This window comes from Oculina patagonica, chromosome 13 (genome assembly GCF_052425735.1).
Source record: "Oculina patagonica isolate OP01 chromosome 13, crgOcupat, whole genome shotgun sequence".
Lineage (NCBI taxonomy): Eukaryota > Metazoa > Cnidaria > Anthozoa > Scleractinia > Oculinidae > Oculina > Oculina patagonica.
Genome location: NC_135770.1, coordinates 27,348,337 through 27,361,743, shown reverse-complemented (window position 1 = coordinate 27,361,743; position 13,407 = coordinate 27,348,337). Strand labels below are relative to the sequence as shown.

The 13,407-nt window shown below is 40.9% G+C and overlaps 1 protein-coding gene across 1 annotated transcript; it reads left to right on the top strand.

Moving 5' to 3' along the window:
* The first annotated feature begins 8,677 nt into the window (after positions 1-8,677).
* LOC144635319 (uncharacterized) lies at positions 8,678-12,389 on the top strand. Its single transcript, XM_078494431.1, has 4 exons — positions 8,678-8,836; positions 9,918-9,972; positions 10,538-10,707; positions 11,790-12,389. Exons 1-4 carry the CDS (start codon positions 8,759-8,761, stop codon positions 12,099-12,101), a joined length of 615 nt encoding a protein of 204 aa, XP_078350557.1. The 5' UTR covers positions 8,678-8,758; the 3' UTR covers positions 12,102-12,389.
* The last annotated feature ends 1,018 nt before the right edge of the window (positions 12,390-13,407 follow it).

Here is a 13,407-nt window from a genome sequence, read left to right as displayed (position 1 = left end):
AAATCACTCAAACCTATTCTTCAGTGGAGCAGTGAATGTTCTCAAAAAGGAAGGAATTACAATTAGTGTGTTTACTTGTAAATTGGAGCGAAACGAGAACCAAATATTGTTCCGTGACCGATGGAAACCCATGTGGTTTCTGCGGTCTGAAGTTCTCGCATGTGATTGGTTAAAAGACAAAGAACATTCCAGACATATTTTAAGTGTTCACGGTTTAATAAGAAGCGGTGTAATAAAGTCCACACCATTCCAAAAATTTTGTTGTCACATTCACACGAATCATTTCCGGTACTGGGATCATTTGCGGTCCGATTTGGGATCATTTGCTGTCCCGGGATCATTTGCGGGCCGGGATCATTTGCGGGCCTGTACATATTCAATAAATGACATCTTTTCATCAATACACGGCGAATACAATCAATGCTGTGCAATACAAATAAGCCCATTAATTGTCAGTTTTTCTCCGGACTGGCTGCTATTTCAACAAACAGTATTTGTAAAACCACAGAGAAGGTCACAGAAAATATGTGAAATATGTCTTTTTTTCATTTGGTTTAATCAAGCGTTAAAACCGTTATATATTTATGCAACGTTCTTTGATATCGTTTGAAACCTTTGGACCGTACCCAATAGCTCGAAGGATCGATGAAATATAATAAATATGAACACTTATTAAAATGAGCAGCATTGTCTTTTTAGTGTCTTATCGGCATCTTATAAATATTTAATGATTATCATGAACTTGCCATCACTGCGGGGCGCAAGAAAACCATGCAAGAAGGATAAAAATCATTATCAAATTTTGGCGGGGTATAGGTTAAGACTAGTCTGCGCTGGGAACTGAGGTTTCTGTAGCATGAATCGTCTAGGAGAATTGCTTCTCCCCTTAGATGGGATGCTAGTCCATCACTAGTTATGCGTCTGCATTTTGCCAGGTTTCCCTAACAGTTATAATAGGCACTAATTTATATACAGTCGAAGCTCTCTTAACGGACACTCTCGTAAGCGGACAGCTCTACTTACGGCCACCTTGTTTGAAAACCCGTTTTACGCTCCCATACAAACTCTGTATTTTTACATTCTCGTAAGCGGACATTCCCGTAACCGGCCGCGGACACTTTCAGAGATTACGACTTAGACTTTTTCTTTGTTTTTAAGCTCCCGTAAGCGGACACCCGAAAGAAAATCCTACTTACAACCTCTGTATCCTGTTATTATCAATCAAATTCACGTCGCCGTTTGTGACAATGATTTTACAGTAATTACAGGACCACATTTTACTGCTTGTTTTGTCGTCATCCACGTTCGTCTGGTTATTGTTAGCTGGGCAAGCTCCCGTAAGCGGCCATCTTTCCCCTACACCTCTTGTGGCCACTTACGAGAACCATTCTCGTAAGCGGCCACCTCCAGTTACGGACACTTTTTTCGTGTCCCGAGGGTGTCCGCTTACGAGAGCTTCGACTGTATTCATACTCCTGGGAGAGAGAGAGAGAGACACTTTGAGAGTTAACTGTCTTGCCTAAGAACACAACAAAATGACCTCTGCCAGCGCTCGAACTGGGGACGTTCGATCCAGAGTCCATCGCTCTAACCATTAGGCCACAGAGTCTCCCTACTGATGACGAATTAAAAAACCTCGCAGTTGGCTGACAAGATCAAATGCCGTTTGAAACTAATAATGCATGACAACAGTTGTTATTCTTTGTTTTCATGTGACGTCATCAGAATTCCAAAATCCAAAATCGCAAGGCCCCTGAGTTTTGATCTTTCTTTGGTATTAGACGTTCTAAATATGCATCTTGTTGAAGTTTTTCAGCTCTAGAGCATCCTTCGTCTTTAAAGTAGACAGATGAAGTGGGGCATTTTGAATTTTGTAGTTAAGTTTTCACGCCACACGACATCAAAATGGCTACCAGAAGGCTGTCTCGTATGTTTTAAAAAATTGTGACTCATCCTATGAAATTAAGCAATCTGATCACAGCTGAGGTATTGCGAGAAGTGTTTATGTGAATGTTTACTATTTCATGAGGGTGAACTGATCGCTTTTTAAAGCAGAAGTGAATTCCAGATGTTTTCGTTGATTTCCGGCGCCATATTTGTGTCCTTTTGTAGATCACAAAATGGCGTTTCCATACTGAGCTCTGTAAATTTCTGTGAAACATTTTGACCGAAAACTCGAGTACCGTGGACGGAATGCCGCATAGACCTGAGACTTCGACAAGCAAATTAGCTATTAATCTTCTATAACATTTAGAATTCTTTATCAAACTTTTTTTTTGCTCAGTGGTTATGAGTTTACTTTCTCGTAGTGTGTTTAAACCTAGTGTAAACGCTGTATATGCTTAACAGTTTTGGCAAGATCCAGGGAAGGCGGATCGAATAATAACGCTTTCGTTTTCGTGAACAACTGATAATTCGTAGAAAACTAACATCCCGAAACGACTTTCTTAGAAACCAACTAGGTATGCTAATGTTTAAGCCTTCATTTGAAAAACAATGACTAACTATTCCACTTAAAATGATAACATGTCAAAAATGTTTTGTCGATGTCTGAACTTTTATGGCTGAACCACTCCAGTAACAATGCCTCTTTATAGCTAAACATTTGCTTCGTAATTCATGAAATGTTTTCGATCTCAGTACACTTGAACGCGGCCGTCGTTTTTGTCATAATTTTTGTTGGATGTCTATTACGTACGAGTTCGAATTCCAAGTTCCTCCATCCGTTATTTTCTTTCAAAAACGGAATACCGCCTGCATGTGAAGAGAAGGTTGCGGAAATACTGAATCCATGTTTACCCCTCGAGGGCAGTTGAGGCCGGATCGCGGGGGTCAATTTTGACCAATAAAAAAGACGTCTAGATAATAAGTTCTGGATGGCTAGCTTTCTAGTAAAGATGCCAGACGAAACAGAAGGTTTTTTAATTAACATTAATTTGGATCTGTTCTCTTTTTTGTCGTTTCATTTCTACGTGTAATAAAACAGATATTCAGTTTTGATTGGTTTCTTTACGTTAACGCTTCAGGTGCTGTCCTTCTTGAGATCATCTGATTCCACAAAAGGCAGCACCGAAATGAAACGAAAAAGGAAACAGATTCTACGCTAATTAAAACCACCCAATGCCTTATTCAAGTGACAAGAATTCATCAAATTTATTCTTGCATGCATGACTGAAAATGCTTTCTGAAAGCGTGCGGGTACTAAGGTACAGGTTCGGCACGGAAGCTACAGGTTCGGCACGAAATTTATTGCGCCATAATCTTATGGAGAAAACGATTCTCGCGCACTGAAAAGTTCGTGCGGGATAATTCTACGTGGCTGCTCAAGTATGCGCGCTGAAACTTGCCACGCGCCACAATAACTTAACTTGAAGTGCGGTGCTAGATTAGCGGTTCCATGGGCTGCTGGTTACATGATTCTTTCACGCGAAGCTTAGTTAAGACTGAAGAGCCTTGTTGTGATAAGTAATCTGGAATCAGTATCCCCGGCCGGAAACATCCAAGGAAAAGGCTTAACGAATTCGTGAGAGATATTTAATAGCGTTACGGTCCTGGCTAACTAACAACAGACCAAGTGAAACTGAAGAACGTTAACCCGCCACAACAAAATAAAAACATCAATGGCATCTTCAGCAAATGGCAACGATGCAAAATTAGCGGCGTTCATTGACACTGTTGTTAACATAGAAAATGATAGCCTGCCAACGTCTGAGAGGATTGTTCATCCTTCAAACACCGATAAGAACCCGAACATCACCGAAATGGGACAAGACGACGATGCCGGAAACTGCATCTTATTGCAGAGAGTTTATTATTTTTCTGAAGAAAATAGAATGCAGAAAGGCTGCAAGATTTCTGAAGTAGCAAGCACAGCAAGTTTTGAAAACAGTCGGTGGTCGGATAAAGAAACCATAAATTCAAGAACACTAACGAGTGCGTCTTGCAAACAAAGGACTCCTTGTTTGTGCGAAAACGAGTATATATCCACCCGAGCGGTACATTTTCCAAGACCTGAGACGCCATTTGTCTGCCCAAGCTACGAACAAACTTCAACATACTCCTTTCTTCGAAGAAAGAATATGTCCATGGAAACCATGAACTTTAAGCAACAATGGTGCACTGCATATAACTCAGAAGGACATGAAAACTATACTGAAGTTAACGAGGCAGAAAACGCAGGTGTTCCGGATACACAAAGGAATGTTTTAACAATCTACCATGATCCGCACAAATCTGAAGAGGTTTTAACGAGCTCGTGGAGTAGCCATTTTTCAGCGTATGAACAAGTGACTGAGCACAATGGAACACCGCCTGTTTGCCTTCCACAAAGAAGAACCTACCATCCAAAAAATTGTAGCCGCCTTTTGTCGGATCAAATATGCAAACATTGTTTACATAATGCACCTATCAACCCAAGCAGTGACTATCAACTGGAGAACGAAAATGAGCGAACAATCGAGAAGATGCATAGCGAATCGTGGAACAGAAACATTAATAGTGCCAATGCCGAATTATTAAGCGAGGTATGGCAGTATTATAAGCAAAACGAAAACGAAGTCCGATCGCAATCAGTTCCTAATTTGTCTAGCTGGCCTATGCAAACGGCTTCACCTAACCCTGTTCCTTGCCTGCAAGTACAGCCTTCAGACGCAAATGTTTTCGAAGACCGAGGGCCCAGATGTGCTAAAACATGTAATCGTTACAATTTCAGACCAAAACACCCGACAACTGATTATCACACTCAGAGGATGATGGCTGCTGAACTAACGCCAGAAGAGTGGCACGCCGATGAGGTCAGAGAAACAGATAAAACACTGCAGAACTTGTATCCCATTTACGATCGCCGTGCTGATGAAACTGGTTGCAAGTGGCCTTTAGAATATTATCACGATCATCAAGGATTTGTGGAGAACCAAATTTATGCTGATGAAGCCTTTCCTTTGTTTGTGGAAAGTGGCAAACATGTTTCTGGTGGTGTCAAAAGAGTGCTCCCAAGGAGTCACTTCGGGTTTGGCGAAGAACGTTACAATTGTGCCACGGTTAAAGAAACAGACAATATATCTACTTTGTTATGGGAGGGACAGCAGGAGCAAAACGTTTCTCAAATTGAACCGAGCCGTCCAGTCCTTGAAAATATCGAAGGAGGAGACTCTTTTGCAAGTGTTCCAGATTGTTGTTCTGACAATTGCCTGGTTTCTCAAGAGAGCTCGTCCGATCTCGACGAAAGGTCTTCACCTTATAATTACTTGCTGATGGAGGACGAGAGGGCAGACAAGGCCCCAATCATCCAAAGACAAAGCAAGGCTTCAAGCCTTGAAGGAGACTACAACCCTGGATGCGAGAAAAGAAGCTCCAACAACCAAGAGATCAACGCGCATTTGCATTCTTCACATGGCATCGTGCAAAGAACAACGCGCATCTGCATTCTTCACATGGCATCATGCAAAGGAACGCCATCCCAGCTTCACCAAACACGGAACTCCCGGTTCACGGAACTGAAGAAAACCTGGCCAAATCCTACAGACAAAAAGCTTACAAGTGTGATTTCCCAGGTTGCTCAAGAGCGTATCACAGAAGCTCCCATTTAACATGCCACCGAAGGCTTCATACAGGGGAACGACCGTTCAGATGTCCTTGGAAGAACTGCACTAAGACATTTAGGCGAAGCGACGAACGATCACGACATCTCCGAGTACACACACGTGAAAAGCCTTACCAATGCCCATTATGCTTTCGGTGTTTCTTCCGATCAGATCATCGGAAGGCACACCTTAGAACCAGACACAATACTACTGTGTCTGGTATATTTTAAGAAAGGATTTGTAAATTTGTAGTAGACATCCTTAACGTAGGGAACACACGCGTAAACTTGTTCAGGAACTTGTCCCAGCGATTAGTCTCTGGGACGAAATGAAAAACTCTCTCATATGACGTACTAGCTATCTTTTGTCGTCGAAGCATTTCGTCGCGGGACAAATATTTTTTTAATGGGACGAAATAAGTCCCATCGAATATCTCCCTTTCAAATTTTAATTAGTGAATACTGATCACAGGATAAGTCGCCACAGTTAAATAACAACTGACAGAGCAAATTACAGTATATGTGCAACCAGTCCCCTGAAATGAACATCACAAGAAATAGGCCATTTTCGAGTTACCCTTTCCCTCTCTTTCAAAACGAGTCTACGTGCGAAATCATTCATATGAAAATGAGTTCTACCTACAGGTCCATTTTCATGCAAAACAAACACGTTTTCATTTGAATGGTTTCGCGCGTAGACTCGTTTTGAAACGGAGGCAAATGGTAACTCGGAAATGGCCTATTCGTTTTCTTCGACAAAGCCCTCAGGACAGGTCCTCTTGATCGTGAACTTAAATTAGACCTTTTTCTGACACTACAATTTTAAAAGAGTACGGAAGGGGCACGGTTAATCCACTCTAAAACATAGCTCTCGTTTTGAAACAGAGGTAAAGGCAACTCAGTGTTGGGCAGAAGTCTATAAGATCATCTTACAGACTTCTGAGTTGGCCTAATCAAATCAATGTTGACACACTCAGCACTAGTACTGAGATAAGATGGAAATTGGAGAGTTTTTCAGTGCTGAAACATTTATGTCCATCTGTCACTGAGCTTCAGCTCTTAAAAAAGGGGAAAATGGGAGACAACACAAGGCAAAAAAACTGTTTTTGACCTCGTTGCTCAGTCGGTAGAGCAAAGTACGGTGATCTAATCCGGAGGTCGTGGTTTCGAGTCCCACTTCCCCTTTTTCTCGTGCGGTGCCCCAATTCCCTGCTTAGGGTTAATTTATGGGTTATTTTCAGCACTAAAAAATTACTTTAGAGTTAATTCTCTAATTTCCAAGTATTGTAAATCGGTTACCTTTTTTACGAAGAGATGCCAAATATTCGAAAACATATTCGGGCTATAATCAACCTCGAATTTTTAAAATATTTCAAGGTTTATGCGACGAGAATTTGTGAGAGAGACATCAACGTTTAAAAATTTCTTGTGAAATGCTACTTAATAGGCTCAGTCTAGATGTCAGGATGCATGCTCTCTCGCCCCTAAGGTTCATTATCTGTTGTTTTCCATAGTTTAATATTCCCAGCCTCGAACCACAGCTTCGCTGCTCTCGTGAAGAGAGGCTCCCGCGCCAAAACAAATCGCTCGCTCGCTCGCTAAATTTCGCCAGCTGCTAGTTATAGAGCAGCTATTTATTCAAATAAATGTTAAGAACTACACACAGAATTGTTTGGGCGACGTAACAAAATATCCGGGAAGATCAGCCATACTCCTTGTGTCGCGTCAAGGTAAGCACTGATGAGCCATTAGGCACGGACCTTTTCAGTGTTCTATTGTTAAGCTGGTTATTCACTGGTTTTTGTATATACTAAAACAGTTATTTATTGAAGCGAAGTTAAGATGATTAACGGACTCGTTTACCTTGCCGCTGAATGCGATTCGGTGGATAACTCTGACTCGCTATAGATCTACGTGCATTTCTAATAAAATTGAAGACCATTCGAAACACAGAGTCACCTTGTGAAAATATAGTCGCGACTCAGACCACTCCCATATGATAACATGTCAATGGACAAAAGTAATGCTTTAAACCATAAGGAGGTGAGGACGCAAAGCAAAAACCTTATAGGTGTAACTGAGATTAAAAATAAAATAGGTGGAAATATATTGTCATTCGGTTTCTGTCGCCCCAAAGGAAAGCAAGTCTTGGAAATTCACAAGAAACTTGAATGCTAACATATTATATTTCAGTTTATGTAGTTGATCTTCCAGAACTATCGCTTAACGGCATTGATTCTATGTTAAGGGAGATATGTCACAATAGGGAGGCGCGGTGGCTTATGTATGGCTAGTGCGCTGCACTCCGAATCGAGCCGTCCGGGCTCGAGCCCTGGCCGGGGTCACTGCGTTGTGTTCTTGGGCAAGACACTTTACTCTGACCGTGTGTTTCTCCATCCAGGTGTATAAATGGGTACCGGCGAATTATTAAATGCTGGGGGTTAACGCTGCGATGGACTAGCATCCCATCCAGGGGAGAGAAGAACTGATGATACTCTTGATCCCTTCATGATACGGAAATCGGTTTTAAGCACCGACGTGATTCGCCACCTTCGCTTGTAAACAGTCTGTACCTTTTATGCCAAAATAGAGTTGAGTTAAAATGAACTAAAGTGTGATTAAAATTGAGAAAGAATAATTGCCATGGAGTAGTTCAAATCACTTTAACAAATTAATTTATACAAATGTTTTTTTCAAAATAAGTCGTCCAATGTGTAGCTTGTAAAGATTTGGAGCTTCTAAGAAAGAAAAAGATTTTTGTCTTGACACCTGGTATGTAGATAACAAATGTTAGGGTTAAACTGTCCAATGCCATTAGGAAAGCGAGTCGAGCACAAAAATTGCCTAACCGGCCGTTTAAAGAGAGTTTTAGGTCATCAGTTTAACTTGCTATCACCTAGCTTACTTAAATACAACATCGGTTTGTCATCTCACTGATTCCCTTTCACAGTATAGAAGAACAAAAGCTTCTGCAACTTAGAAAACAAAAAGCGAAGGAAAACCACCGGCGGAATTGTGTATACACACCTGCAGAACACGGACATCTAAGCCACTCTGCGCTTTACTTCGACCAACTACCAGCAAAAAGACATAATTATTTTATGCGCCATATGTCTAGTTGAATTTTGCGAAGCCGACTGACCACAGATTTGCAAGACCGGTCAAACAGCCGAAGCCATGGAACTCAAACGTGTTTTAATTTTCGTCATCTTGGGCGCTTTACTTGTCGTAGGCCAAGCACGACCTTCGTTCGAGGTAAGATGGTAGTGATTTGTATTAAGTCTGTAAATAGTGAACTGAGCAGCTTATTTGCCACTCGTGTAAATTGTTTATGTGTCAGCATCGTGTTTATAAAACAAAAACCTATAAAAGAATCGAGTTTTAAAAACTTATGACCGCGTTTTAATGGACTAATTACTGCTGAGTAACAGAATAATTGTTTTGACTTCAAATCAGATTTATACATACAGTAACTGAAAGTTATGCTTTAACACAGATTTGAAAAAGTCAAGCGTGGATGGTTTGGAATCGAATCCAAAAATTAGTTCACCAAGACATATTGGTGGAAGATCTAGAATCACTGAAAGGATACGTTTTTATCCGAGTTAAGGAAAATACAGCAGTCATAATGTTTTCACAAAATCAAGAAAGTATATCAGTTCATTTCTTGAAAAAAGTGATGTAATGAAAATGGCCTTTAAATTGTGGTTATCTCTTCCTCATGTTGTCCTATAATAAAACTGCTTGACCTTAAAACGTGTTTATCCAAATAAATTATCCACAACAACTCTTATATGCCCAAATTTCAGGCAATCAGTAAATACTTGGGTTTAAACTTTTCAGGTCCTAGAAAAAGGTTGGAAACTCGTTCAGAATTTTAGAAATATCAAATTTCATTACCTTATTTTCTTCCTTTTGTCGCTTCTCGACATTAATGTTTTAACACTCGTGCTTTTGAAACCATTGTACCCGTTTTATAACATTCAAAGCTTTACTACCCTACGGGGGTCTTAATAACCTGAATATGGCCGGTCATAAAAACTCTCCATGCAAAGAGTCATTATATTTTACAAGGTCATGACGTTCTGCTTCAGAAAATGCTACTACTGTAGACTTCTCTGCAAAAAGAACTTAGCTTATTTTTGCCACGGAACAATTAAAACCGCCAATACCTTTTGTCCTTTTTCGTTTGGAGTTGCGGGTTGCGATGTAATTCGGAGAGGCATCCGATTAAAGCTCTATCTGGGTGAAAAGAGGTGCTAATATCGCTAGTGTTGCCGTCGTTAAAAGTCGGGGCTTCAAACCTGATATATTTGTGTTACTTCTCTTTATGCAGGAAGATCGCGAAAAGCGGGATGAAGGAGAAGAGGAAACCGAAATACTCGCAGAAGGTAATTAAATCGACAAGGCTCGCAAATTTCTCCCTTTTTCTAATATCGCCATTTTGCTTGTTGGTTGATGTAAATACTATATTATTGCCATATCAACAAAATGGTCATTGTTCCACTATTTAAATGAAAAAGAGTGAAAATGGCTACAAATGTACTGCGCTTGTACGCGAGTCTGTTGTCAAATAATTTCCGTAAAAATTGACTTCTAAAATTAGTTAACAGTTTAAGAAGTTGACACATTTGAATATAGGTTTTGCTTAATTGATCATAAAACGCTGAGTACGTTTCGAACATTTCTTGCAAATTTCTGGTCCTCAAAGTTCCCGTTCCCCACCCGGGGGTAAAGAACGAAGCTAAAGACCCGTTCTGTACAACCCACTCCAGATGGTAAGATAATTGCAGAATTACGGACATGACGCGAGAGGAGAGGAAAGGAGAGGAGGGAGGGGGAGGAAAGGGGATGAAAAGGGAAAGGAGAGGAGATAAAATTGGATAGCAAACGAAAACGAGAGAAACGTGTAAAATCCACATCCTGACTAATCTTTACTACTTACTTGTTTTACAGAGGAAGACCCAGACACTGCAGAAGGAGGAGAGAGCGCAAGTGGAGAGGAACCCACAACTCCCCCTCCCCCTGCCGGAGGAGCTTCACCAACCCCTCCTGCTGGTGGCGCACCCCCACCCCCTGCTGGTGGAGCACCCCCACCCCCTGCTAATCCTATCGTCGGAGGAGTTGTGAGTTTCTGCTAGTATTTTCCATTTTGTCTTCCTAGAAGAAAGTAGTTTATGTCATTGTGTTTCATTTCATATTATTCACGACTAGCATTCGTTTGAAATTTAAACCAAAGGGCTTACGTTTCTCTTTAAGCCTTTCTTCAACACCTTCTCGGACTGACAGCTGTGATCAACATCCAATATAACTTTGCAAAATCAACATATTTCTAAGCAAACCCTTGGAACAGAGGACATCCCCACTGGTCCTAGCAATAGAAGACATGCTTTATTGGTCCTTTCAACAAATGACCTCTTTCTTTAGCCCTAGCAAAGGAGGATATCTCCTTTTGGTCCCATCAAGAAGTACATCTTCTTTTGTTCCCATCAACAAAGGACACCTTCTTTTGATCCCAGCAACAGTGGACATCCCCGTTTGGCTCAGGCAACAGGGGACATCCTCTTTATACACTCCTTTTAGTTGGACCTTGAAACAGATGACATATCCTTTTGGTCCCAAAATAGAAAACATCCTCCTTAGCTTTTCGGTGTTCCTAGCAATAGAATATGTGTCCTCTTTTGGTCCCAGTACGTGACCTGTAGTTAAGGCAGTACAAACAGGCATTAGGCAACTTTACTTCTCAAACTCGTTAATAATTCATCAGGTCAAAACAAAGAAAATCATAACCGTGACGATGGTTTGGATACCCGATCTTAATTAGCATAGATTTTTACGATTTTATTTCTCCGTTTACTCCGTAGTTTTTGTTTCGATTGAGAAGATATATCAAACACTCGAGACAGTGTTTCATCGGCTATCCAAACACCTCGAATTTCGTCAAAAATACTCCGCTGCGCGTCGTATTTTCAACTCTCTTCTCGGTGTTTGGATATCCCGATGAAACACTGTCTCTCGTGTTTGATATATTACTTCAAGGTGCTAAATTCCATGTTGTCTTCATAGATACATAAGGACTTTCTTATTTCTTTAGTTTTTTCTTCTAATTTGTAGCTTCAAGTCATTATATTAATGATTTAACACTCGTGCTTTATTGCACCGTTTTCTTAACATTAAAGACTAAAATATTGTTTTCATTAATACACAGAATCAAGCCTGTGCAGACTTCCAGGCATGCGCTGCCCAAGGCGACCCCTCGATGTGTCTTCAGCAGATGATGACTGCTCTAACAACCTTGCAGAGTGGAGCTGGGGCAGGCGGAACTCCCTGCCAAACTCCCTGCCAAGGAGGAGCCGTATCCCCTATGCCTATGCCCATGCCACAACCAATGCCAGTGCCATATCCGTACCCGGAGCAAGTGATCGTAGAGCCGGCGTCCTGTGGCGGAACCTACCCATGCAAAGACAAGGCAACAAAGAGCAAGCACACGAAACATCATAAGAAGCATCATAAGGAATGAGAAAGATGATAAAGTTAATGTGATAAGATCTTGAGTACTTGTCTGTGCATTCCATTTTTAGATTGCCGCGTTAGTAAGACAATGTCATCCCGAGCGTTCCATAATGACCCTAAATGCTGACGGTCATTTTTCCCTGTTTTCAAGTTACCCTCTACTATGATTATAAGGTCCGTTATTTGCGTAAAGCATGTAAAATAATCACCCTAATTTAGTAGTGTATTTGAAAACGCTTACCTTGTTATGAGCGAAAGAACGAACTAAAAACAAATAAAATACATGTTACGGTCAGCACTTAGATTCTCATTGCTTTTCCACCTACTTAAAAACGTAAAGAAAATTAACCAACTAATCGCCTCTGTGGCATGGAATGCTATATTTATCACGTTGACCAGAAACAGTTTGGGCTATGTTCTAAAAGATTCAGTATCGAAGCCAGCGGTTTCCAGCCGTGTCGCTGTTAATTACCAGGACGTTAACCTTTGTTCTGAATGGCCCACTGCATTACTTTCGTTCCGGATCGTGCAAAGGACCTATTGAAGACACAATTTCTAAACATGAACGTCAGAACGTACTTAACATGAATGCTAAAAGTTTCTAAAGAAACGGCTGTGTTGTGTTGGCGGGGAGGGGGTATAACGGGGATTATTCCCGCTTGGTAAGCCGACGACCCGAGCTCGATCCTTCTTGGTGTCAACTTTTTTTAACTTAAAAAAATGGTTTAAGTGTGATCAGTCCCGCACAGTTATCAGATTTGATAACCTCGTGACGTCACAACATGGCGCCATTTCGTAACTCGGTGAGATTTCGGAGGATATCTCGTTTGTTCGTTTATTTTTCGGTTGTGTTCGTGTGTTCTACCCATAGTTCTACGCGATGACCTTGAGAGGAAGATGAACTTCAAAAGTGCATAAAATGGCGAGCGTCGGTGGTGAGTTGTCCGGGTATTTGTTTGACGATTTGAAGAGATCGCTCGAGGACAACAGTTCATTCCAGGTATGTTTATATTCTTTGCCGTCAATTTTAAGTCAGTTGCGCATTTTTGTGGAACACGTAGAAAAAATGCTGTGTTCTTCAGTTATTTTTCTTTCGATTTATCGCTTGCTCATCCAAGGGCACAAAGAATTGTACGAGGGCACTATGGTTTTGTGATTTTCTCTCTGATTCCTCTACTGACCGCCATGTTTAATTGTTTGTGTTTCTAGTGTACGTTAAATAAATACTACTTGATGCATTGTCTACGAAAAGAGTGACATAAAATAAACATACGTATAAGTTCCTGATTGGTTAAAAGACAGAATAACACGTG

Excerpts from the sequence above, each read along its gene's own strand:
- LOC144635319 (XM_078494431.1), top strand. The coding sequence starts at position 8,759 with ATGGAACTCAAACGTGTTTTAATTTTCGTCATCTTGGGCGCTTTACTT. Across the intron at positions 9,973-10,537 it reads AACCGAAATACTCGCAGAAG|AGGAAGACCCAGACACTGCA; the intron begins GTAATTAAATCG and ends CTTGTTTTACAG. Across the intron at positions 10,708-11,789 it reads ATCCTATCGTCGGAGGAGTT|AATCAAGCCTGTGCAGACTT; the intron begins GTGAGTTTCTGC and ends ATTAATACACAG.